General features: G+C 40.9%; 1 protein-coding gene across 1 annotated transcript; it reads left to right on the plus strand.

Annotated features, from left to right (window-relative positions):
- The first annotated feature begins 1,328 nt into the window (after positions 1-1,328).
- Positions 1,329-27,844, plus strand: LOC140191113 (hepatic lectin-like). Its single transcript, XM_072248217.1, has 7 exons — positions 1,329-1,393; positions 1,825-1,944; positions 6,966-7,031; positions 9,364-9,432; positions 11,412-11,563; positions 20,416-20,525; positions 26,424-27,844. Exons 1-7 carry the CDS (start codon positions 1,348-1,350, stop codon positions 26,557-26,559), a joined length of 699 nt encoding a protein of 232 aa, XP_072104318.1. The 5' UTR covers positions 1,329-1,347; the 3' UTR covers positions 26,560-27,844.
- The last annotated feature ends 85 nt before the right edge of the window (positions 27,845-27,929 follow it).

Consider the following 27,929-nt stretch of genomic DNA (forward strand, 5'->3'; position numbering starts at 1 on the left):
CATCTGCGGGATGATGCTGAGGATGTTCTACAAGTCTGTGGTGGCCAGTGCTATCATGTTTGCTGTTGTGTGCTGGGGCAGCAGGCTGAGGGTAGCAGACACCAACAGAATCAACAAATTCATTCGTAAGGCCAGTGATGTTGTGGGATGGAACTGTACTCTCTCACGGTGGCGTTTGAAAAGAGGATGCTGTCTAAGTTGCATGCCATCTTGGTCAATGTCTCACATCCACTACATAATGTACTGGGTGGGCACAGGAGTACATTCAGCCAGAGACTCATCCCACCGAGATGCAGTACTGAGCATCATAGGAAGTCATTCCTGCCTGTGGCCATCAAACTTTACAACTCCTCCCCTGGAGGGTCAGACACCCTGAGCCAATAGGCTGGTCCTGGACTTACTTAATAATTTACTGGATAATTTACATATTACTATTTAACTATTTATGGTTCTGTTATTATTTATTATTTATGGAGCAACTGTAACGAAAACCAATTTCCCCTGGGATTAATAAAGTATGACTATGACACGATAAAGTGCAGTGCAGTTAAATACTAAGGAGCAAGATCATAACGAGGTTGATTGTGAGGTCTGACTCCCGACTGGCAGTCAGTGTCTTCACTGAGGATGTGGAAACTATACAAAGGGTGCAGAGAAGATTTACTAGGATGCTGCCTGGATTGGGGAGTAGGCCTTATGAGAATAGTTTGAGTGTACATGGCCTTTTCTCCTTGGAGGAGCGGAGGATGAGAGGTGACCCGATGGAGGTGTATAAGATGATGAGAGGCACTGATCATGTGGGTAGTCAGAGGCTTTTCCCCAGGGCTGAAATGGCTATCATGAGAGTGCACAGTTTTAAGGTACTTGGAATTAGGCACAGAGGAGATGTCGGGGTAAGTTTTTTACGCAGAGTGTGATGACTGCATGGAATGGGCTGCCGGCGGTGGTGGAGGCGAATACGACAGCGTCATTTAAGAGACTTCTAGACTCATGGAGCTCAGAAAAATAGAGGGCTGTGGGTAACCGCAGGTAATTTCTAAGGTAAGGACATGTTTGGCACAGCTTTGTGAGCCGAAGGGCCTGTGTTGTGCTATAGGTTTTATATGTTTCTATGTCCTGATAGATGTTTGCAAAGACGCCGCTTTGAGTGAATATACACCTGAACCTGCGTTTCTTCAGACCAGGCCACCAGGAAGCAGAAGCGGTTACATTTTAGAATTCAGCAGAAAAAATGTTAAATTTCTACATACACGGAATAACGAAAGTTCGGTTTGAGGAAGTATAAGACTAAAAACTGCATTTCGTCTTCCAGTGTTCCTCAGTCACGTCGGCGCCGCTGCCAAGAGAATGGAGCAAAGTGCAGAAGGTCGTCAGCAGGACAAGCCGAAGGCAGGTTAGTAATAGTTCTTTCGTTGGAGCGAACGAGCTGGAATCAATTACACATTCAGAAACAAAATAACTACAATATTTGTAGCCTAAATGTCAAATGTTGACTGAGTGATGATGCGGGTTCGAGTAATAGTGGTGGCTATAGCAAGAAACTCTGTTCCTTCAACTTTGATCTTATCTGTGTGAGTGATATTGTGTGTTAATGTAGAGAACATTTAGAGCCTCGCCTCTGCGCAGTTTGGATTTTTCATCTGCTGTGAGTGAAGTTTCTTACCCTGACGACACGTTTATTGGGTAGTTTAGGAACTCTAGTGTTGTCAACAGCACCCAGTCTTCTGCACATTCTCCAGGTCTAACCCAGATAAGGTTTCGAGTCTCTCCACTGAACGATTCCCTCTCGTACTTCCAGTGACGGTACTTTCTTGTACTTTGCAGGATGTGGTGGTCCTCGAGCCGAGCTTATCCAAGGAAAATTCTTCTTCTGGATGAGCTGCACTCTCCTGATTGTCTCCATCCTGATATCCGCTGTGACTCTTGGCACTGTGGCAAATCTGAGTAAGTTTATAATGCTACCCAGGAGGAAATGTTATCGAATGTGTTCGAACAAACTCTGCATAAGGGGATCTTTCCCTTCTACCGATTGGTAATGGAAGGAGGAATAGTTAAGGTCCAGCAGCAAAGTCCTGGTCTCTATTCTGTTTCCCAGTCAGTTTGCTTCAGTTCCTTTGTACATTTGAGGTAGTTGATTAATTCCCAAGAAAACTTCATCAGGGGTGGAGCTGCTCTCGTGTTCTCCTGCGATCTCCCAATCCCGCCTCTTGTCTGTGTCCTCTCAGTACAACCCCCGCCTCGTTCTCTTAGAGTTACATTCACACTTTCTCCTCAATCCACTCCCCGTCTTCGGGTACTGCTGAAGTTCCGGAAATCGGATGGCGTAAAGATTAAAGCTGCAGTATAATTGGGACTCTGTTGCAATTCATCGTTTTTAATTACATGCATTTCAATGTACTGCTGCCGCTGCCATTAAACCTGATTGTGATTCTGATTACGACACTTGCTTTGCCTGGTTTGCGAATGTGGCGGGGAAATCTGCACCTCCCCACGGGTGCCTTCTTCTCCACAGGGATGATTTCTGCTCCATGAGCCCGTGGCATGCATACGGCAACTGCAAGAAACGATAACGCCGGGACACATATGTCCCTGACAAAGCTACCCTTACATTAACTAGGTCCAATTGCTCCACCCATAGTCCTTGAGCTAACCTCTCCATCCGTCAGCGCTGCCTGTCTAAATTTATATAATTTGCCCACATTGGGCATATATCACTTTGTGCCTTCTACTATAGGAATATCACTTAGTACTATTGATACTAATGCACCCTGGCACTGCCTGGACATCCGGTTACAACGGTCACAGACTATGGCATCGTGATTGATGAAGCCGGATGCTGCTGACAGGTTTACAATAAATCCACCTCTGTCAAATGTAAATAGCGGGGAAAGGAGGAAACACGACTCAGGCAAAATTAGAGAATGAATGGAGCCGCAAGAGAAGGTCAGAGAAAGGGGAATGCGAGACTACATTTTATTGAAGGTCCATTTGAGGATTGAGCTATGGAAACATGTATCTCAGCTCTATATCTACTGCTTTGGTACAAATACATTACCCAAGGGAGCAAATATCACCCTTGCCCGCCTGAACTTTGTCTCTGGTCCTAGAGTGAAGACAGCGAATAATAATTCAGCATATTCTCATTTACCATGGGAATTACTAAACAGGGCAACTTTTAACTGATTTACCAAGGTTGGCAATGGCCGTATATTTGCCCATGATATCGCCAGAGTGTCCGACATAAGTTCATTTTTTAATCCCTGACTGTCCTCCCAGAAGGGCAGAACCCCACAGGTGTCAGCCTGCACACTCCCACAAAGGATGTTTCGTATTTCTCATCTCTGAGTATGTCAGGAAGATGAAATCCGATGATGACCTGATAGAAGAATACATCCAACAGCAGTCAGGGGACATGGAAATGGAAGTGGGTGAAGCAGAGCCAGAGGACCAGAGGCCATGGCAAGTAAAGCCTCTGCATGGGATGTACCATCGCCAGATATCAGAGGTAGCTGGCATAAGAAAGACCTACCAATGGCTGGCAATGGCAGGGCTGAGACGAGGGACAACACAGAGTAGCTGTTCATGGTTGAACGAGAGCAGGTGCTGCACACAAGAGCAGTAGAAGCAGGGCTGTATCACACCAGACAGGACCCAAGATACAGTCTGTGCAAGGAGTACACTGAAAACATCCAACACATAGTAGCAGCGTGCACGATACAGGCAGGGACAACATACAATAAAGGCACAACCAAGTTGCAGGAAGTGTGTACACCTGTACTGATTATGGATTGAACACTCCCAGGTCCAAATGGGAAACACCCATAAGGCAGTGGATTAATAGGTACCAGCCATAGTAATTTGGACAAAGAACAGACAGAAGTAATAATAATAGTAATAATAGATATGGCAATCCTGAGTGACAGTAACATCAGGAAGAAGTAAAATGAGCAACTGGAGAAAATACCAGGGCATAAAGGAACAAATAAAAAGGATGTGGAATGTTAAAGCCAGAGTAATCCCGGTGGTGACAGCACCACTTGGTGTTGTGATACTAGGACTGGGAGATACTCCAACAAATCTCAGGAATAACATCTTTAATCTTGGTCCAGAAGGGTGCACTACAAGGGACTACAAGGACATTGTGCCAAGCCCTCATACTTCCAGGCCTTTCCCCACGATTGAGGGGAAAATGCACATTTACACCAGCCATAAGGGGTGAGAAAAAATATATACTAAGGAATGTATATCAAGACGCTGGAGCGGGGATCCGATCATAGTCGCAGTACCGTGCACACAATTAATTGAGTAACAAATCCCGAGGTGCAAACAAAGTCAGTGTCAAAGTTCGGGCAGAGATCAAAACATCCAGAGAAATCCAGAAACCAGAATTGGAAAACAGGCGGAGTCGATATTCAGACGGACAGAGTTCAGATAGGAATGCTAGAAAGCCTCAGGAAAATCCACTGACACAATTTGGCAACACACAGGTGAAAACACACGACTGAAATACACAGAACAATAAACAGAGAAGCAAATGATAGGTGGAGCACAATGAGACAGAAGTGGCAGCAAAACAGGTAATAATGAGAAACAGGTGAGAGGCAGAGTACTCAGTAATACAGGGGCTGGAGTAGAGCAGGAGTGGGGACATGAAAACAAACAAGAGCACATGGCAACACTAAATCCCAGATAGACGGCTAGGGGGAAAAGACACAGAAAGACAAAGCTCAACTGGAGGTACTGACAGTGTACGGGATTCATGAAGAGATGACCGGTGCTTTATCTACAGATTTCATGTTGATGTTGCAGGCAGATTTGAAGCATAGTTGCTCCAACACAAAGAACATGGCTTGATTTTAACTCCCATGATCACCTCCCCACTATTGTTCCCTGTAAGCTGCATGGGTGCACAGCAGTGCAGTAAAAATATACACCGAGTGGAAGTTGGTAGATCATTCTTAACGAACTACTGGCCTTCTGAATGCCGACGCTGTCTAGCCAAAAAAATTTACTTTTGTCATTGTAGTTGTCAGTTGTTTTGACAGCCTGACTCCATTTACTTGTGTTTGTTTGATGAATATTAAAACATTTAAAGTCCAGCGTAGTTTTCAGAATTTATGAAAGTTTCCTGCTTAGAGCAGTGATTGGTCCGCGCAACTGTAAAGGAAGTGGAGGGATCGTTTGCTCGCTGCCTGTCTTTTCTCCGCCAATGAAACCAGCAGTGAAAGCTTCGACCCAACATTGCTCCCAATGAACCATAATTAATATCAATTCCCTATCTCTATCCGAATTGAATTTATTTTTTTTACTCTGTTTCAGCTAGCGTTGAGAGAAACGGGGCAAGGATGGAGAGAACAAAGACAATATTTGTGGTGATGTGAGAGCGAAGCTTTGCCAATGTTTCCAAAGGTGTCTAGTTAAGGATTAATCTGGTCAATTAGATGGAAAACTATAATTGCGAGGAAAATGGCCCGATCGAAAATCAAACTCAGATCGCTGGGCTGAAACTCCAGCACCATGTAGCATTGACAATTTTAAGTGAATCCAATTACAGAACCCATGATGCAGACAGGGGTTAACGTGCAGAGCAGATTTAAAATCAAGTTTTACTTTATTTTAGCCAAGCTGGGCAAAACAAACAAACAAACGAACCCGGGAAAAAGCAGGTAACAATTGTAGTTCAAAAATGCAGTAATCCAAACACAGACTCACTAATCCAAGATCTTGATTCAAAATAAGATCCAGAAATGGTCGGCAGTTAGCAGACATCAAAAGCGCAGAAAAGAGCGAGAACACACCAGAGGCTCTTGCTGCTTACAGCATTACACTTTAAGTCTGAGGAAAATAAGGTTCAGGAATCAGGAAGTAAATACACAGACATTAATTTGGAACAGGGGCAGTCAATGATCAATCAGCTTCTTCCAAACGGTTCTGCAAAAAAAAAAGAAAAAATTTCCCTTACGCAACTATGCCTGCCCCTGCTGGCCAACCCCAGAATAGACGGAAGTCCGAACAATAATATTGCTGACTTCGCATGGTGGTGTCATAATAGAGTTATCGACCCAATTTAATCCTTCCTCCATTGCTGTATGCGTGGAGTTTATACGTTCTTTCTATGACTGTGAATTCTCCTGTGTCCGTCGTGTGTAATAAATGGAGAGACAATGTATAGGAAAGGATAACAAAAAAAAATCGGTTAGATTCTGAATAGTGTAAAAATCGGTGATTGGTATATTTGGAAAAAAGTTTGAAACAAGAAACATACCCAGTTGAATCTGATTTTGCGAAAGAAAGAGTGATACAGGCAGATAACTGTTTACTAGAACTGGTAAACAGAAAAATACCAGGCATCTGAAGTTATTCAGTAAATTATTCAGTGCCAGGGCTGAAGTTAGATAGAAAATGAGGTGGTGTTACTCGCACTTACATTCTCCTTCAGCAGAAGAGTGTGGGAGGTTAAAGACAAAAATAGCAAGGCGAGGAGTGGAACGGAAAATAAAAAATGACAGGTGGCTGGAGGATTTCCGTAAACCTCACCATCTTATTGCATATCCGTTGGATACAAATGACAATGGAGAAGTATGATTAAATATTTTAGTGAGTCATGCCAGTAACAGTAATCGTTGGGGCAACATACAGTGTGGGAGCTATGAACCAGGCCCGTACGAAAGACCTCTGCACTTGAAAGACTGCATTCAACAGAGAGTACTCTACACGTGTAAAAGTAGGACGATGAAATAGAGTAAATTTCGAAGTCGCTCCTTTCAGGAGCTAACTTGGATTTCAACTATTCATGTTTTCATTCTGCAGTACGAAAAACCAAGTCATAAAACTCCCCTACTTAGCCATCATTGTGCTAGGGGTGGAAGGAATATGAAGGGTGAAAGTTCCGAGATTAGTGAAAAAAAGCAACATATTGAACATCTGAAATTTGTTCTAATGCTTTGTTCCTCTTTCCGTAATAGAAAACTCTGAAATGACAAATGGCTCACTTGCCGGACTGGAGCATGAGGTTTTTCGACTGAGAGAGAGTAAGTTGAATAGTCTGAATACTTTCATGTTTTCATGGACTGGTCCATGAAGTCCGCATCCCGGTTCACGGTCCAGTCCATCAATTCCTATTTCTGGGTTTTCCTGTTTTCCCTTGTTCCTTTGAGTGCCTTAATTGAGGCACCTGATTCTCCTTTCGGGCTGGCACATAACTACCACTCAAACCAAGGATTCCCTGCCGGACAGTTCCCTTCCCCTTCCTCTGAATCCTTGCCTGCAACCTTCTTCTGCCTCTTTGTCAGAATTCTCCATCAAGTTAACCTGCCGGAGAGAGACTGGAGCCTTGTCGTGTCAAGATAAGGAATAATCTATCGTTGACTTCGGAGCTGTCTCTTCAAGTCCTCAAGTTTAGTGTTCTGTGTCTAGAAGAGTCCCGGCCCTATGTTCTGTTCGGCAGGAAAGGTCCTGACGCTGTGTAGTGCTCCAAACCTAAGTCCTGTACCCAAGGAGGGGTCCTGGCTTGGTGTTCCGTGCACGAGTCCCGGCCCTATGTCCTGTTCCCAAGAAGGGGTCCCAGCTCTGTTCTGTGTTCCTGTATTCCAAGATGCAGCCGCTGTGTTCCAGTCTTGTCCAAGACAAGGCTTCGTGTTCTCGTCCTGTGCTGGAGTTTCTCGTCCCTGTTCGAACCCTGGCAGTTTACCTCAGCAGGTATCCTCGGCAGTCATCCCGGCTCTGCGTCCAAGAAAGGGTCCCGGCCCTGCGCTCCAAGAAGGAGTCCCGGCTCCGTACCTAGAGCCTAACCAAGCCGTGTCCAAAAGCCGTGCCAAACCTAGTCCAAGAGCCACGTCCTGCCATGGGGTACTGTCGCCCGGCCCTGGTGTTCCCTCGCCTGGTCCCAGCCACGTCCAAGAACCTCGCCCGGTCCCAGCCATGGCTTTGTGTTCTCGTCCTATGTGCCTCATTTTGTGCAGGAGTTCCACGTCCAGAACTGTAGCCACATCCTGTCCTGTAGCCTAACCACGTCCAGTCCTGTAGCCAGGCCTTGTCTTCGCCTAGATCCGAGGTTCGAGCCCGAATCAAGACACAGGTTCCGGGTCCCTGTCCAGTCTCTGACTCGGAGTCCAAGCCGGGGCTCCTAGTTACAAGTTCCTTGTCCTGGTCCCGCTTTCCTAGTCTTAGTCCTAGCCCAGGCCCAGTGTCCTTGTCTCTTTCTTTACAAATCTTTTTATTGTTATATTATACAGGAAAAATAACATGAGTACATTGAAGTAACAACACTTTCAATGCCTCAAAAAAAACATTATCTTAAGATTGAAAAAAAATTTGTGATAACAAAAGAAAACCTACGAAGCAGAAAAGTGAGAAAAAAAAAGAACCCATTAGCTGTACAACCCTGGTGTCATGCGTCATACAAAAAGCTCCTAAAAATAAACATCAAACCGCCGGCAAGAAAAGAAAATATACTAAAAAATTTACAATTAGATCGTGGAAAAATTAGATCAATTAACTCAAATGATAATAACGAGCAAATGAGCCCCATCTTTTCTCAAAATCAAATAAAGGTTCAAAGGTTCGACTTCTAATTTTCTCCAAACTAAGACATAGCATCACTTGAGAGAACCATTGTGACAAAGTGGGAGCTGATGTATCCTTCCACTTCAACAAAATGGCCCTCCTAGCTATCAATGTAACAAAATGCAATAACATGTTGGTCAGACACGGAGACGTTGTCTCGTCCAGGGCCTGTGTCCATGTCCAGCGTCGTTTCTTTCTGACTCCCCTTGCTTTCTTGATAAACCTTCCTCTGGTACCTGATCGATCGCTAAAGCTGATTCAAATATCTCTGCTAGCACCTCAGCAATTTCTGCTCTTGCCTCCCGTAGGGTTCGAGGGAACAGTTTGTCAGGCCCTGTGAATTTATCCACCCGAATCAGCCTTGGGATAGCGAGCAGCACCTCCTCTGTACTCTGTATAGGTCTATGTCGTTGATGCTGCTTTGCGTCATTTCTATAGACATTGTCCGGCTCGGATGCATAAAAAAATTCACCATCACTATTGAATTCAATACATGTTTTCAACAAGTGGTTTATTTTTTCATCATCACTGCCACTTGCTATTTTATAGATTTTATCAAATTTTGAATTGAAACTCTCAGATACCGTGTCAGGATTGAAACTTTTTTTTAAAATTAGTAGCTTCTGGATCCTGCTGCACTCATAATCAATGCCAGCCTACTCGGAAATTTCGAAGTCGCTCCTTTCAGGATCTAGTTTGGCTTTCAACTATTCATGTTTTAATTCTACAGTATGAAAAACCAAGTCATAAAATTCCCCTACTGAAATTTGTTCTAATGCTTTGTTCCTCTTTCTGTAGTAGAAAACTCTGAAATGACAAACGGCTCACTTGCCAGACTGCAGCGTGAGATTTTTCGACTGAGACAGAGTAAGTTTAATAATCAGGATACTTTCATCCGCAGTTGTTCATTAAAAATTGAAGATTGCTAATTCCGCCCAGCTAATTTGTTTTGTGTTCTGACATTAAGTGAACCTTGGTTTAATTAAAAAGCAAACGCCTTCTATCTTCTCTGCACCCAGCTGGCTAGAGCATTTCAGTTGCCCCGCGAGAGGGGGAAATTGAGCGTGGAGTGGTGGTGGAGTCGTGGGTATAGTTACCACCACAAACTAAAAAGGTCCCTGAACTCTAAAAGAGCCTGGTCCACTGACTCGAGCTAATCCCATCGCTGCTATTTTGCCTCTCTGTGGATGAAAGATTTAATGTAGAGTAATTTGTGAAAGTCTTTGGCACATATATTGTATGAATTGCTTTTGTTGGTTCTTCACCTGTACGCACGGATGCTCAGACAAATGAAGGGGATCTAACTGAAACCTATCAAATATTGACAAGACTGGGAAGAGTGGATGTGGAGCAGATGTTCCCCCTCATGGATCAGTCCAGGACGAGAGCACATAGCTCTAGAACAGAGGGATGTCCTTTTAGAACAGAGATGATTTTTTTTAAGCTAGAGCGTGGTGAATCTGTGGATTGCCTTGCCACAGACGGCTGAGGAGGCCAAACCATTTGGAATAGTTAAAGCAGAGGGTGACAGGATATTGGTTAGTTAGGGTGTCAAAGGTTACGGGTAGAAGGCAGAAAGAGGACATTGAAAGTTATAATAAGCCAGTCATGGTGGAATGGCTGAGCAGACTCGATGGGCCTAGTGACCCAATTCTGCTTCTGTATATTATAGATCTATTGTCTTATCAGTTCAAATCCATTGACTTAAACTGATACCTGAGCCCTAATACTATTTGTATCCGTCATGGTGAAGAAAAAGTTCCCAACGATGATGGGGCCACGCAGACTCCCACAGATTTCATTCTGTGCAGTTGTTGACCTGCTGATTTCAAAGTTACAAAGAGCTGACATGAGACTCAGTAGCTGTCAGTTTGCCTTCTCTTTCCATGATTGTGGAACCACTGCTATGCAGTTCAGTAGCAGGATTCAAACGTGGAAAATGGCACAGTGACCAATAATGCAGTGGTTCTAGGGTCTATTCTGTTCGCTCCCAGATTGCTTTAGTTACCCGCAGGTCATTGGCTAGGGGCCTTTAAACTACTAAGGCTGAATAGTGGGCGGGTTGAGTTAGGATAGGTTAGCGAAAGGACTTGTAGCATGGAAGCCATTAATAGAGAAATGCCAACAATGATGGAGCCAACAGTAGTAGTTGTGGGGATAGAGGTGTCTCTTTTCAAACAGTCAATCTTCGTGATGGATGGCAACTGGAGGAAGGACTTGAAATCTGCTTGACCCTCTCCGTTAGAGAGAACTTTTGTCGTAGAACCAGATCATGGAGTGTTCACGGTCAAGACTTTAGGGTTTTCCAGGATCTGGGTTAGTGGACAAACTGACAGTGAAGACTGAGAATGTTATCGCCCATTCCTGTGCCTTGTTTTGATTTTACACTGTTAATGCTCATTACCAGCAGAGTGATAATTAGGGTTTCCCTGACGGTCTGGCAGAGTAACTGCTCATGCAAGTGGTAGCGCCTCTGAAGATACAATACTTACTCCGTCCTGCAAAACAAAGTCCTCCTAGATTTAATGCCCATCTCTCCTGTGGAGATGGATGCAAAATATTTTTTAATTTATAGGCGAGAATATTGTCCACAGAACAATAACGAAGTCCTAAGCTGCATCATGTATTTAGCGAGTATGAAAATTTCTTACAGGTGTGGCGGGCACCAGCGGTGTAATGTGGCATGGCTCCTACAAGGTTTGCAACATACTATAGATGAAACCTTCAACATGATATGGCATCGATGTTTGAACAAAAAGAAATCCATGTGTAAACGTGGGTAGGGACATACCCAAGCGTTTGCGGTGCCCAAAGTGTTCCTTATTTCTATTTCAATACCTTCATAGGTATAGATCCTGTCCAGTTATTAAACATATGGCGACCTTTCGAAGAAAGTGAGTATTATTTTTCGTCAAGTCGAGGCACTTGGGAAGAAGCGGAGCAACTCTGTGAGTCAATGAACTCAACCCTCGTGGTCATTAACAGTCAAGAAGAGCAGGTAGGAACCATCACATTCGTTCTATTTCTGCCTTATTCAGGGCATACTGTTCTTCACTGTCATTAAACCTACGTTACTGTACACAAAGTTTAACTGATACTGATGATATATTAAGGCAGGAACCATTATTCCAACTGGAGTAACTGAAGTTATTAGCAGGTTCAGGTCAACAAAAACATTCTAGATCAGTTCTTGCTGCTGCCATCGGAAAAAAGGTACAAGAGCCTCAGGACCCACATTACCAGGTTGAAGTACAGCTATTACCCCGATCCATCAGTCTCTTGAACTAGAGTATATAACTTCACTGAACCTCACTTGAACCACCAGCGAACTATTATCGAGACCTATGGACTGACTTACAAGGGCTCTGCACCTCATGTTGTTGATATTTGTTGTTTATTTATTATTATTGTTACTTTTACTTCTCTGCTCAATCTGGTAAATCTGAAGGCATTGGCAAGCACGGTCATTTCTCAATCGCTAGGAACTTGCGTATTATTATAGTTCTGCTGAGTATTGTGGCTTTTCTGAGAATTAACCATGATAGTGGCTATGTAATGATACCAGTTGTAGATACTAATATTAGGACAACAGTAACATTTATATCCTGGTCATGCTCAATAGCCTTTCAATTTCTTCTTTTAATTCAGCATAATTCTGGTGCTCTTCACATGTTGATTTCTGTATGTTACGTTTGTTTGGTATGACTGTATGTATTGAGTAAGTTTCATTTCATTTCATTTTAAAAATCTTTTTATTGATATATAATCTTCTACAGCTATAAAATACAAAAGTTCAACAAATTAGTATATATATAATTAATAAAACTGAAGGAAAAAAACTTGAATATGCTAATGAAAAAAATTATATAAGTAAAAGAAGGAAAAAAGAGAACCCCAACTAACTAAAAAAAAAACTACAAAAAAAAATTAGGAACCAACTCCTGGAGCAACACGTCTTACAATCATGTATGTATATACATAAACAGCAACAACCACCAAATCACATTTATATAACATAAAATTGGAAGGCAGCCATATAAATTAATTCAAATTAAATGATAATATTTGGCAAAAGAGCCCCACCTTCTCTCAAATTCAAATCGGGGATCAAAAATTCTACTAATTTTTTTCCAAACTAAGACATAACATTACTTGGGAAAACCATTGAATTAGTGTAGGAGCAGAGGTATCTTTCCACTTCAGTAACATAGCCCTTCTTCCCAACAATGTAATGAATGCAATTACATGTTGGTTTGAAAATGAAATACCCTGAATATGATGCAGAATTATTCCAAATAGAACAGTCAATGTTTCAGGTTGCAAACTAATTTTCAAAGCTTTAGAAATTGTAGAAAATAAAGATTTCCAAAAAGATTTCAATGAGGGACATGACCAGGACATATTTGACAAAGTAGCTACTTCATTTTTATACCTATCACAGTAATTATCTATACTAGGAAATATTTTGGATAGCCTCTCCTTTGTTAAATAATAGCAGTGAACAATTTTAAATTGAATTAAACAATGATTGACACATATCGAAGAAGAATTAACCATTTTCAGAAGTTGCAACCAATCTTCATTAACAAAAGTTATAAGTTCTCTCTCCCAGTCTCGTTTAGTCTTTAGTGAGCGGTTATCTTTTTGTAGTAAAAATAAATTATAAATTCTACCAATGGAACCTCTCACTAAAGGATTCATATTCAAAATAGTATCCAACAAATCAGACTCTTGCATATATGGAAACGTAGAAACATATTTTTGGAAAAAATGTCTAACGTGAAAATATTGCCAGAAATGTGTATGAGAATGTATATGTGTATTTGCTAATTAACTCTTCAAAAGTCACCAATCGACCATCACTAAATAAATCTGCAAAAAAAAACAGATCCACTTATTTCTCCATAAAAGAAAAATGGGATCAGTAATTGAAGGTTTAAATAGCAAATTTCAAAATACAGGGCTAGACAATTTAAATCGTTTAAAATTAAAAGAGTTGCGAAACTGAAACCAAATCCGTAAGGACTGTTTAATAACAGGGTAGAGATTTAAAATGGGAATTTTAGCAAGTTGTAAAGGTAATAGAGCTCCTAATAATGAAGTTAAATGAAATTGTTTAATAGCTTTTAATTCCAAATCAACCCAAGCTGGATTTTAGCTCTTATCAAGCCAATATACCCAAAAACATAGTTGTTGAATATTAACAGCCCAATAATACAATTTTATATTAGGTAGCGCAAGTCCACTATTTTGTATTTGGATTTTTGTAAGTGAAACTTATTAACTCTTGGTTTTTTATTATTCCAAATAAAGGACGAAATAGTAGAGTGAATTTGATCAAAAAATTTTTAGTTAGAAAAACAGGTATATTTTGAAAAAATATATAAAAATCTAGGTAAAATCATCATTTTCACGGTATGAGTACGACCTATTAAAGAAGGTGTAAGAGGATTCCATCTAGAAAATAATTGTTTCATTGAGTCCAATAAAGGAACTACATTAGCTTTATAAAGATCTTTATATATTTTTTGTAATGGTAATACCCAAATATTTAAAAAAAATTCACAATTCTAAATGGAATATCATTATATATAAAAAAACAGGAACATTTAAAGGGAACAATTCACTTTTGTTTAAATTAAGTTTATATCCTGAAAATTTTCCCAAATCATTTAATAATTCCAAAAGATTAGGAATAGATTCTTCAGGATTCAAAATATAAACCAAAAGATCATCTGCCTAAAGAGAGATCTTATGTATGGTCCCATTTATAGAAATACCATGAATGTTTTTAGCTTCACGAATTGTTATAGCCAAAGGCTCCAGTACAAGATTAGATAATAAAGGACTTAATGGACACCCTTGTCGAGTACCTCGTGAAAGTGAAAAAAGGGAGACCTAAGATTATTAGTAATAAAGGTAGCGATAGGGTTCTTATAGATCATTTGAATCCACTTATTAAAATTATTCCCACTGCCAAATTTGTCTAATACATTAAACAAGTAAGTCCATTCAACTCTATCAAATGTCTTTTCTGCATCCAGAGAAATAATACATTGGGGTATTTTGGATAATGGTGAATACATAATATTTATCAATCTCCGAACATTAGAAAAATAATAACGGCCTCTAATAAAGCCTGTTTGATCCATAGAGATAATTTTAGATAAAATGTTTTCCAAACGGTTAGCCATAATCTTAGAAAGAATTTTAGCATCCACATTAAATAACGAAATAGGTGTATAAGATGAAAATTCAGTACGATCTTTATCTTTCTTAAGGATTAATGAAAAAGAAGCCTCATAAAAAGAAGGTAAATTATCTTTCTCAAAAGATTCATGAAATATTTCCAAAAGGAATGGAGAAAGTAATTTTTCAATTTTTTTTTGTAAAATCCTACCGAATAACCATCGAGTCCAGGAGCTTTACCTGATTGCATTGACCATATAGCTTTCTGAATTTCATGCTCAACAATTGGAGCATGAAGGGTCTGTTGATCTTCAGCAGTAATTTGAAGATAACGCAAACTAACATGTCTATTTTTGCCTTGTCTCGAAGTTCCAGCTCTATGAGCTATTTCAATGTCGGGCAATTGTGGAAAATCCTCGGGAAATAGAGATTGAAACATTTTAGCAAAATAGTCCGGTGTGTCGGCTGATTCTGATTTCTCTTTCAATCCAAGAATTCGAATATTGTTCCGACGGGAACGAGCTTCCAAATCAACAATTCGTTTTTGAGCCTTTTCCGGACGAGAGGAAATATCAGCCGCATTGCGAGTTACTTCTTTAAGATCCAAGCTCATAGAATCAAGTTTTTCCTCCAAAGGGAGAAGATTTTCTTTTAGTTGAGTTAGTTCAGCGACGGTAGAGCTCATTTCAGTCTCTAATCTATTAACCCAGGCTGGCTCCTCTGCAGCTTCGTCACTTTTTTAGGTTTACCATTACCTGAATTGGGATTCCTTTTAGTGCTTCTCAAGGTAGCCATAACTATAACAATCATTTTGCAAGATCCAACAGAACGAAGTTAAAATTTCAAAGTTTAAGTCGGGAAAGAGAGAAATTAAAGGCAGACAGAGAGACACTGTCTTACATGTCCACAGGCGGAAGACAGAGTCCCTTCAGTAAGTTAATCTTGCGTGTACTATATCCTGTAACTTTTATCCGTACAGATTGTCCTATCTGTGATAATGGATCAACCGTAAAATCATTTGTAGGACTCTGACACTAAAACTGGATCAGACTTGTATTTATAGTAAAGTATAATGTCTTTTATGAGTCTGTATTTTGAAGCAAGATTTTGGTGAATGATGTTTGCCACTTAACTGTGCCTGTGTAACTAATCAGATTGAATTACACTGCGACAGGATCCTGTAATGTGCTGGATTTAATGTTTTGAATTTGTTGGTGTTTTATGATGTACATTTGAAAATCTTTTGTGTTAACCACCTGATCCTGTACTGCCACAAAGAAAGTCTCTGTTTCTGGGGCGAGGTCTCCAACTCTAACCCAGTAGTTCGACATTTCCTTGTCGACTTCAAGTCTATTCAGGCCGTGGGGATATCTTCCATGGAGGGTCCTGCTCTTCCATTGGTTAACGTTTTCTTCTGTAGTAATAATTTATTCACTTTTCTGTGTTGTGCTTGCAGTTCAGTCTAGTGGCCAGTACTTCGATACACAGGTACAGGTGGTTAGCAGAATGATTTACCGAAATATATGATAAAAGGACAACAAAGTCAAGATCATAAATGTAGGAAGTACCTAGAGAAGCTGGAAATAGTCAGAATACCACAAATTATGTTATGACTAATCAGTAATTACAGATAAGACAATCCATAATAACCATCTGCATATAATAATACAGTATAAACAAGCAAAAGCAACTTATTTCATAGACATAACCATTCCAAACACATATAACTTACAGAAAGCAACGTGAAAGACATGACAAATAAGCTGAATTAAAAGAGAAAATTTCAGAACATGAGCAAGATACACATTGTCCCAATAGTAATATCTATAATTGGTGTCATCCCAAAGGCACTACAGAATAGCATTAAACAATTATGCCTGCACAGTGATATCTATGTAAAATTTCAGAAAGCCACAATACTAGATACCGCTAGAACAGTCTGAAAGTTCCTGGCAATTGACAAATGAGCATGCTTGGCTGTGCCTGTATCTGAAGTTTTAACATCTTGAGCTGAGAAAAGAATATAATAATAATAATAAACTAAATAAACAAAGAACATTAAACTAAAGAAAGTTGCAATAGAGTTAATAGAATACAAAACAGAGTAGCAGGATACAATACAACCGATTGATAAATACGAAACATAAGTATCTGGGATATCACCAGGAAAGAAAATAGATTATTGTGTAATAAAGGAAAATCCTTTGAAAGAATCCACTTCAAAGCTTAGGAAAATCTGCCAAACAGTGTTCTACAGTAAAAATATAACCAAGGCAGAAAACACTTTCGCTATATCTATATTAATTTATTCTTTTGGCATATTACCTTGGTCCAAAACCAAACTGGAAAATTTACAAAGAAAAATAAGAACTGAAATGACAAATTTCAAAAAACAGTAAGTACATTCGAATGCATTTAGATTAAAACTATCTAGGCCAGAAGGGAGAAGAGGGATAACAAACATTACAGATCTGTGCAACAGTCAGAGAGAACTTCTGAAGGTATACATTTATAACGAAAACAGGAATCAGCTCTACATGCAAGCATATGCAATTCTGGTAAGAAGTATACATCACCAAAGTTAAATGAGGGCATAACCTAGAAAAATGAAGACATTATCACTACTGGAAAACAAAGTTAACCAATGGAAGGGTATTATCTACCATGGATGATAACTTCACAATCTGAGTCGACTAGGATGGGGGAGACTTTACCCAAAATAAAAGGGATCCTTGTAGAAATACAGAGCCAAGAGGTTCGTTCTTGTTCTCCCGTTCTCGCCCTTCCCCTCTCTCTCCCCCTCTCAAAATATATAATAAATACCAACAAATTCAAGATGTTAGATTTAGTAAATGCCTAGAAAAAACAGAAACAATCCAGCCCGTTATGGATCCTGTAGCAGCTTAACACAATCTAATTGCTCACACAGGCACAATCGTGGCAAACGTCATTTATCAAAATCTTGCTTTAAAATACAAACTCATAAAAGAAATCACACATTACTATAAATACACTCCAGTTCCAGTTTTAGGGTCAGAACACCACAAATTATATTACGACTGTTCCATTATTATAGAAAAGACAATCCATAATAACTATTCGGATATAATAATACAGGATAAACAACAAGAACAACTTACTTAATAAAACTAGCCATCCCCAGCATACATAACATACAGAAATCAGTAAGTCAAAACACCAGAAATATGCTGAACTAAAAGAGGGAACTGATAGACTTTGGAACATAAACACGGTGTACATTGTGCCAATAGTAATATCCACAACTGCTGTCATCCCAAGCTCACTGCACAATACGATAAACTATTAGGGCTACACTGTAATATCTATGTAAAACTTAAGAAAGCCACAAAACTGAATACCACTGGAATAGACCGGAATGTCCTAGCAATTGACATACGAGTGTGCTTGGGTACGACAGACCCAAGGTTTTACCAGCTTGAGTGGAGAAAAAATAATAATAATAATATTTTAAAAAGTTTGTATTTGCACATCTTGCTGTCTTTTGTACAATGATTGTTCATCCGTTCTGTTGTGAGCTGTGTTTCATTGATTTAATTGTGTTTCTTGTATTTACTATGAATGTATGCAAGAAAATGAATCCCCAGGTTGTATATGGTGACACCTATGTACTTTGATGATTTAATGCTGCACACGACCCACTTCCCACTTACACTACCCACCCTAATCCCTACCCTAATTCTCGCTCCTCTGGGCTAGAGGAAAAGCAGATAAATTTTCCTGTAAGTAAATGTGTTGGTGTTTGGATGGCATCCAAAACCCTGCAGTGAGCAGAAAACTGTGAGATGAAACTGAGCTCAACAGCAGCATCTTCGATTGACCTCGTGACTGGGAAATCAGAATGAACGTGATAGTAACCCTAATCTGCAGAGGCGAAGCAGCCCCGAACACACGAGGTTCATTCTGATACTACAGTGAATGAGGGGAATATTGTTTGAATATTGCAGAGGAAACACACTGTGTGGAATACGGTTGTTCTTCAGCAAATATGCATCATCGGACTTTCTTTTTAAACCCATGAGAGTGAAAATTGCAAAAGCAAATCTGAGGTTAAACTTAGGATGTTGCTCTGGGGTTAATCTTTCTCGTGAGAGTTTCCAAGCCAAGGCTGGAGCTCAGTGAAATTCCTCGCCAAGGCATACACCTATAGTATTAATTTCCCCGCCATTAGTTCCTCTGTGTCCCAGAAAAATGAAGAACATGAGGAAAATCTCACTGTCTGTAATATCGCAGTGTCTAATTCCCATCCATTCTGATATCCGCCTCCCCATACCACCCAAATCCCACTCTTCATCTGTAGTCTGATGCTGCAGGTTTTTTCAGTCGCCCATTCAGCCTGGCAGCCTGGAGTTGGCAGGAGGAGACATCCAAATCCTTTTCACAGATAGGGACAAAATAGGCCAAAATATAGTGGAAGAATTTCGTAACTGCCTGATCACCTATCACTGCTCAGTGATAACCCCAATAATCATGATTGGTAAAAAACTAAATTTGTAGTTTGGAATAACTTTGCCATCTCCCTTAATGTGCAGACTGAAAGTTCTTTCAAGAACATTGTTTCATCCTCAGGGATGATCCGACAGTCTGGCAGAGATTTGAAGACAATAACCTTATGACCATATAACCATATAACAATTACAGCACGGAAGCAGGCCATCTCGGCCCTTCTAGTCTGTGCCGAACGCTTACTCTCACCTCGTCCCATCTACCTGCGCTCAGCCCATAACCCTCCATTCCTTTCCTGTCCATATACCTATCCAATGTTTTAAAAAATGACAAAATCGAACCTGCCTCTACCACTTCCACTGGAAGCTCGTTCCACACAGCTACCACTCTCTGAGTAAAGAAGTTCTCCCTCATGTTACCCCTAAACTTTTGCCCCTTAACTCTCAACTCATGACCTCTTGTTTGAATCTCCCCTACTCTCAATGGAAAAAGCCTATCCACGTCAACTCTATCCCCCTCATAATTTTAAATATCTCTATCAAGTCCCCCCTCAACCTTCTATGCTCCAAAGAATAAAGACCTAACTTGTTCAACCTTTTTCTGTAAATTAGGTGCCGAAACCCAGCTAATATTCTCGTAAATGATGAATAGCAGTGATGTCAATGTTGTTCAGAATTATGTATTAAAACTTGGATCAGTTAGCTGCTGCAGCAATTCCTGGAAACACGCAGAGTGTATTCTTACTGAGTAGATGTTTATGGGTTCATTAATTGCCTTTAACTTTCCCATCTGAATGTTCTCCTGGGACTGAGGTAAAATCTGAGTTTCGGGATAGGCATTCATTTATGTAACTTGTCACACATCATGAGGGTGATGTAAGATACCAGCCCCTCCTAGCACACTATTCCACCTGAACCATTTGCAGTTCGTTATCTACGACAGAAAGGAAAATCTTAATCTTGTCTCTCGGTGTCAATAACGTGCAGGATTTTATTAATTGTAGGTCTTTTTACATTGGCGGAACACAAGATCCTGTGCTATAACAAGGCATTAGTCTAATAAACAAACTTTTGTGTGTGACTCCCGACTGGATTGACGACTCTGAGCAAGTAAATTAGTCATGCCACAAACACCGGCAAATCTAATTATGTGAATATATTGCTATGTATCTGGCAGAAATATATCCGGCTGAATGTGAAATGTGAGCATTGGATTGGGCTCCATGACAGAGCCAAAGAAGGGAAATGGCGCTGGGTAGATGGCACTGATTATGAATCCAATGTCAAGTGAGTATATTTTTACCTCGCACAGTGAAAAACCTTCACCCGCAGTGTCCTGAAGTATGCTATTGTCCCCCTTTATTACATAATTTTGTGCAGTGTGAATAATGTTGTCCTCTGCCCCAGCTCGCAGTTTCAAGTCACCTTCCCTTTTACTTTCCCGGACACATTCTTTTTATACCCTTTCCCTCTCTTGCTGACATACACTCAGTGGTCACTTTATTAGGCAGCACCTGCACGCGATAGAGTGACCACTGAGTGTATCTTTATGATCTATTGCTGCGATAGTCTATCTATTGCAATGTTCGATATGTTGTGCATTCAGACATTCTATTGTGCACACCGCTATTGTTCACATGGCTATTTGAGTTATTATCGTCTTCTTGTCTGCTTGAACCTGTCTATCCTTTCTCCTCTGATATCTCCCATTAAAAAGGCATTTTCGCCCACAGAACTGCCGCTCACTGGATCTGTGTTGTTTGTTTCTAGCACGATCACGTCACTTAGATCACATTTCTCTCTTCTTTCTGATGATTGATCTGAATAACAACTGAACTTCTTGGTCACGTATGCATGCCTTTATGCGTTGAGGTGCTATTATATGATTACAGATTAGTGATATTTGTATTAACAAGCAGGTGTACAGGTGTATCTAATAATGTCTTCTGTGTATATACGGGTTTATATTTAAGCAGAGTATTATATAACAGTTCCCTTCAGCTACCATATCGTACCGCAGTTAAATTCAAAGCAGAGTTCTTACCATAGCTTTTCGCCTCATGGATTTTTCAATAAGATCAAAAAATCATTAGATATAGGAGCAGAATCAGGCCATTTGGCTCATCGAGCCTGCTCCACCATTTCATCATAGTTGATCCAATTTTCTTCTCAGCCGCAATGCAATCTCCTGCCTTCTCCCAGTATCCCTTCATGCCCTGACCAATCAAGAATATATCAGCTTCTGCGTTAAAAACACATAAAAACTTAACCTCTACAGATTCCACAGATTCATCACTCTCCGGCTAAAGGAATTCCTCTTCATCTCCGTTCTAAGAAGACGACCCTCTAATCTGAGACTCTCCCACCATAGGAAACATCATCTCCACATGCACTCTATGAAAACCTTTCACCACTCGATAGGTTTCAATGAGATCCACCCCCCCGCCCCGCCCCGGCCCCATTCTTCTGAATTCTAGTGAATACAGGCTCAGAGCCATGAGACGCTGTTCATGTGATAAGCCAATAAGCGACTGAGGTGTCATGTCTGAGCCATGCTGAACCACAGTAATACGCCCATGTCATTTGCTATTGCACTGAGAAGATCAAAGGCAATCCAGACTTTAAACAGGAAGAACGGGAACAGTGCTTCTGGGGACACAAAGCTGTCAGACAGGTAAAACGCAAAGATTGATAAGGCATACAAGAACACAATTAAAACCAAGTACCAAAAGCGTAGGAAATTATAAAGTTAAAGAGAAATACTCAAAACAGCCTCAAACAGCCTCACCACCACTCAAAAACGCAGACGGGAACAGAGATTTTAGTGAAAGTAGGAGATGAAATGATAAGTGATGAAATATGAGGTCATAGACCAGAGAAACAGGAATATATAAGAAACATTTATATTCAGTAAGTTGGTATAAAAGCCTAGGTATTCCAGAGTGTATGGCAGAAAGCAGAATTTAAGCTGGAGATCTGCTCTATTATTTGTGGAGGAATTGGAAGAAACTTCATCAAAATAGCAGAATTTTGGATGCTCCTCTGGATGCTTCACTTTCAAAATTCTGAAAAAAAAATCAAGTGCAGGAACTTAAATATTTGCAAGAGGAATGGAGACATTACTGCTTTGTTCACAGCTGCTGGGCCTTACTCTCCCTTCTGAGTGGTATTGAAGCTGTTTGAGACAATTATGCATATCACCATTGCTTGCACACTCACTTGACCACTGTTGTGATGGTGTAGGAATAAAGTCAATCCTTACTGGATCTCCACAAGAAAATAAGAGATAGGAACCATCCTACATACAGAGGCATGCAAAAGTTTGGGCAGCCCTGGTCAAAATTTCTGTTACTGTGAATAGTTAAGTAAGTAGAAGATGAACTGATCTCCAAAAGTCATAAAGTTTAAGATGAAGCATTCTTTTCAACATTCTAAGCAAGATCAGTGTATTATTTTTGTTTTGTACAATTTTAGAGCAGAAAAAAGGAAAGGAGCACCATGCAAAAGTTTGGGCACCTCAAGAGATTTGAGCTCTCAGGTAACTTTTACCAAGGTCTCAGACCTTAATTAGCTTGTTAGGGCTATGGCTTGTTCACAGTCATCGTTAGGAAAGGCCATGTGATGCAAATTTCAAAGCTTTATAAATACCCTGACTCCTCAAACCTTGTCCCAACAATCAGCAGCCATAGGCTCCTCTAAGCAGCTGTCCAGCACTCTGAAAGTTTCAATAAAAGATGCCCACAAATTGGGAGAAGGCTATAAGAAGATAGGAAAGCGTTTTTAGGTAGCAGTTTCCTCAGTTCGTAATGTAAATAAAGAAATAGCAGTTAACAGGAAAGGTGGAGGTCAAGTTGAGGTCTGGAAGACCAAGAAAACTTTCTGAGAGAACTGCTTGTAGGATTGCGAGAAAGGCAAACCAAAACCGCCGTTTGACTGCAAAGGACCTTCAGGAAGATTTAGCAGACTCTGGAGTGGTGGTGCACTGTTCTACTGTGCAGTGACACCTGCACAAATATGACCTTCCTGGAAGAGTCACCGGAAGAAAACCTTTCCTGCATCCTCACCACAAAATTCAACGTCAGAAGTTTGCAAAGGAACTTCTAAACAAGCCTGATGCATTTTGGAAACAAATCCTATGGACTGATGAAGTTAAAGTAGAACTTTTTGGCCGCAATGAGCAAAGACATGTTTGGAGAAATAAAGGTGCAGAATTTCATGAAAAAACCACCTCTCCAACTGTTAAGCACAGGGGTGGATCGATCATGCTTTGGGCTTGTGTTGCAGACAGTGGCACGGGGAACATTTCACTAGTAGAGGGAAGAATGAATTCAATTAAATACCAGCAAATTCTGGAAACAAACATCACACTGTCTGTAAAAAAGCTGAAGATGAAAAGAGGATGGCTTCTACAACAGGATAATGATCCTAAACACACCTCAAAATCCACAATGGACTACCTCAAGAGGAGCAAGCTGCAGGTTTTGACATGGCCCTGACGATCCCACGACTTAAACATAATCGAAAATCTGTGGATAGACCTCAGAAGAGCAGTGCATGCAAGACGGCCCAAGAATCTCACAGAACTAGAAGTCCTTTGCAAGGAGGAATGGGCGAAAATCCCCCAAACAAGAATTGAAAAACTCTTAGCTGGCTACAGAAAGCGTTTACAAGCTGCGATACTTGCCAAAGGGCATGTTACTAAATACTGATCATGCAAGGTGCCCAAACTTTTGCTTCGGGCCCTTTTCCTCTTTTGTTATTTTGAAACTGTAAAATATGGAAATAAAAAAGTAATCTTGCTTAAAATATTAAAGAAATGTGTCATCTTTAACTTTATGCCTTTTGGAAATCAGGTCATCTTTTACTCGCCTGACTATTCACAGTAACAGAAATTTTGACCAGGGGTGCCCAAACCTTTGCATGCCACTGTATATAGGAGATGTATAGGTGAAATATAGGAGAAATAGGCTATCTGGCCAGTCGAGCATGTTCCGCCATTGAATAAGATCATGGCTGATCTTACCATGGTTCTATCTCCACCTACCTGCCTTATCTACATAATGCTTAATTTCACTACTATGCAAAAATCTGTCCAATCTTGTTATAAGTATACTTACTGAGGTAGCCTCCACTGCTTCATGGGGTAGCGAACTCCACGGATTCACCACTCTTCTGGAAAAGGAGTTGCTCCTCATCTCCATCCTAAATTTAGTCCCCCGAATCTTGAGGCTATGTCATCTACTTCTGGTCTCACCTACCAGTGGAAACAACTTCCCTGTCTCTATTATATATATTCCTTTCATAACTTTAAATGTTTCTATAAGATCTCCTCTCATCCTTCTCAATGCTAGTGAGTAAAGTCCCAGGCAATTCAATCTCTTCTCATAGTCTAACCCACTCAGCTCTGGAATTAACTGGTGTAACCTCCTCTAAACAGTCTCCAAGCCAGTTTCTCCTTCCTCAAGTACGGAGACTAGAACTGCACTCAGTACTGTAGATGCGCCATCACCAGTACCCTACCGAGTTGCAGTATAACCTTCCAGCAGAAAACCAAATGATTATGAATGTAATATACTTCTGGATGTTCCCGTGTCGAAACATTGCTGAATTATCGAGTGGGTGGTGGCAAGGAGATATAGAAGGTGGGACATTACAGCACACGAACAGGCCTTTCGGTATTGCACATTTTGATCCTGCGAAAAATAACATCTGTCCATCTATGCCTTTCGTAACTTTATATTCTACAATTACGTCTCCACTCAGCCACTGTTGCTGCAAGAGAACACCTCAGGTTTGCCCAACCACTTATTGCACATACATCAACCAGGGAGCATCCTGGTAAACATTTTCTGCACCATCTCCAAAGCCTCTATATCCTTGGGCAAAAAGAATAGAATACAATAATTCAGGTGCGACCTAACAAGAGCCTTGTAAAGCTACAGCATTACTTCCTGATTCTTGAACTCAATGCCTAGACAAACAAATGCAGGCAACCCTTCGCTTCTCTCCCACCGTCAAACAGAGCGGCCACATCCAGGGAGCTATGAATTTGGACGCCAAGTTCTGTCAAGGCACTTGTCACTAACTGTACTTTTTCTTTAAACTTTATCTCCCAAACTGCCACATCTCACACCTATCAGGTTGAAATCAATCTTCCACCTGTCTGTCTGTATCTGCTACTGATCGACAACCCGCCGTACCCTTCGGTAATCCTCTACACTGATAACAATGCCACCGATTTTCGTGACATCTGCAAAGGTAATAACCCACCCATCCAAGTGTTTATTCCACCCAGGTGTAGATATATATACAATCATCAGAGACCCCAGTCCCTATCCGTGTGGAACATTACGAGTAATAGACCTGCAAGCTGAGTAAGAGCGGTTACCAAACCTCTCTGTCTTCAGTGGACAAGCCAACGCCAAATCCAAACAGCCAAGTTCACAACTTTCTCATCCAGGGATCAATTACTTCGATGTTCTTGTCCTTACGTCTTCCTGGCTCTTCTTGTACTCACCTCTTAATGGCTCATATCAGTCCTAAACTCCTCAAGCAACTTTTACAAATCGGCCTGCACTCAAAATCAACTAGTTTCAATTAACTATCGATAGATCCTGCCTCATAATCTCGGTATTTGCACTACCCAAATTTAATACTTTTTGTTATGTTCCTATTTATCTTTATCTATATCCATCTTAAAACTTAAGGAGTTTTGATCACTATATGTTCCTCCACCGGAAGTTCAATTACCTTGTCAAGCTCATTTCCCAATTTAAAATGCAGTGTGGCTGATCTGTAAATCGGCGATTCACCCTGTTAGCGCTTTTGCATTAAGGAGGACCTAGATTACGCCGTGGAAGTTGAAGTGGCGCACTACGTCAAACAGGTCGGGTTTTCACCTTATCATCTGATCCCCAAAGTCCTGGTGTCTATTGGAAGTTTGGATGGAGATGGGGGATCGGCGTCTGTGTATACATGATAAGCGCTGCATAAATATATATTCAGGAACAAAGAACGGATTGTACAAGTATAATGACGAATCACAATTATGGGGTCACTGTTGTTGCCGCTTTATGTGTAACATTCCGTCGGCGGTGGAACCTCCGGCTGCCGGTGCACGACAATTGTTTTTAATGAGTTATCAAACTGTCCATTGTGTTTATCCACATCTTCCTTTCCACTCAGGTTCTGGGATAGAGGTCAACCCAATGGTCGAAAAGATTTCGATGAAGATTGTGCCGTGACCAGCGGAAACGGAATGTGGCACGATTGGCCATGCAGTTCTATTCATTTCGCTATCTGTGAAAAACGAGCGGACTAGCGTTCCTTCACGCTACTGTATACTCAGGGGAATGTGGGCGGTGTCTACGTTTGTAAACTTTATTCCTCTTCACCAGACGAGCAGCTCGAAGCTGGGATTGGCGTGGTGGGTGCGTGGCCAGATCTCTCTTACCCTTCACCTGGCGGTCCCAAAAGCCATCGGCGCGGCACAGTAGTTCTGTGCCTTCGAAGTCAATCCTATGGCTATTACAAATGCGATGTTTTGCTACCCCCGATTTCTTCGGGTAACCCTGTCTCGTTCACCTATTTTTTTCGTTAAACCGAGCTCCCAACCTCTCTGTGCATCTTTCATCTGTCCATCCGAATCCTGGAAGACTTACCAGAACTTGTTAAGTTTTAATGGTCAGGCCTGTAACCGCTGGATTATTTTCCAGGCGTTGACTTTTTCTTTAATTGTAACTTGCCAAAACCGCCAATAAACTGGGCCTAATTCGAATCAAACCTGATGTTAGAAAGATGGGCTGCAAGCTCTACCTTCTACGAGGCAGGTGGATGGAATTGATCCGAGTGTTGCCAAGGCTACTCATTGTCTGCCAGTCCCACACACGCCTCTCCTTTCCTATTTTCTTTCCATTCGTTGACAAAACCACCCTTTCTTTTTCCACGCCAACCATACCATTTCTGGATATCAAGTCAGTATCAGGATCTAACCTACAACATTATGCTCAAGGATCTGCCGCTTTATAATAATTAATAACCCGTAAAATTTGTTGGTTACTTGTATCTTAATACTAACAACTTAATCCGGAATAAAGCAGATATGCACCTGGGCGTATTGTGGTATCGGTGGTTTCCTTATCTACATTCAGAGGGCTCAGACGCCTTCGGAGGGACTGCGATAGCACTATTTACTTATGAAATCCAAGATCCTATATGCTTCACTAGCTCTTTCGGTATGTTCTGCCAACTACGATGAACTATGCAATCCACTCTTGTTTCCGTCGTGGCTTTGAAAATGTAGAGTTCACTCAATGTTTCCTTGCCCCGTTCCTTCTGCTTCTCACAATTCTCTGCATTAACTTCAATTCTCCGAATTAATTTCCATTCTCCAATCTACCTGCATTCTTCCTCTTCTACGAAAGCCCCTTGGAGGTTGTCTGAGAGGTTTTCTTTCTTCCACTCCATATCTGCGAAATTGGGGGGTAAATGAGGTCAACGTATACCTCTCATAGGTTTGGAAATAGGTTAAACGCATTGCCGGGTAGTTTGGGACGTTGAGCTCCCCTTTCCGGTACTTATGCTGTGCTTCATCGTGCTGTAAATAAATGGGCAAAACCTTTCTACTGTCAACATGAACATTTCTCTATTTTGTTCGATCAAACACTGTAGAGGCCGACGAGTCAGTTGGTC

This window comes from Mobula birostris, chromosome 32 (genome assembly GCF_030028105.1).
Source record: "Mobula birostris isolate sMobBir1 chromosome 32, sMobBir1.hap1, whole genome shotgun sequence".
NCBI classification, from domain to species: Eukaryota; Metazoa; Chordata; class Chondrichthyes; order Myliobatiformes; family Myliobatidae; genus Mobula; species Mobula birostris.

Excerpts from the sequence above, each read along its gene's own strand:
- LOC140191113 (XM_072248217.1), top strand. The coding sequence starts at position 1,348 with ATGGAGCAAAGTGCAGAAGGTCGTCAGCAGGACAAGCCGAAGGCAG. Across the intron at positions 9,433-11,411 it reads GATTTTTCGACTGAGACAGA|GTATAGATCCTGTCCAGTTA; the intron begins GTAAGTTTAATA and ends ATACCTTCATAG. Across the intron at positions 20,526-26,423 it reads GATTATGAATCCAATGTCAA|GTTCTGGGATAGAGGTCAAC; the intron begins GTGAGTATATTT and ends CTTTCCACTCAG.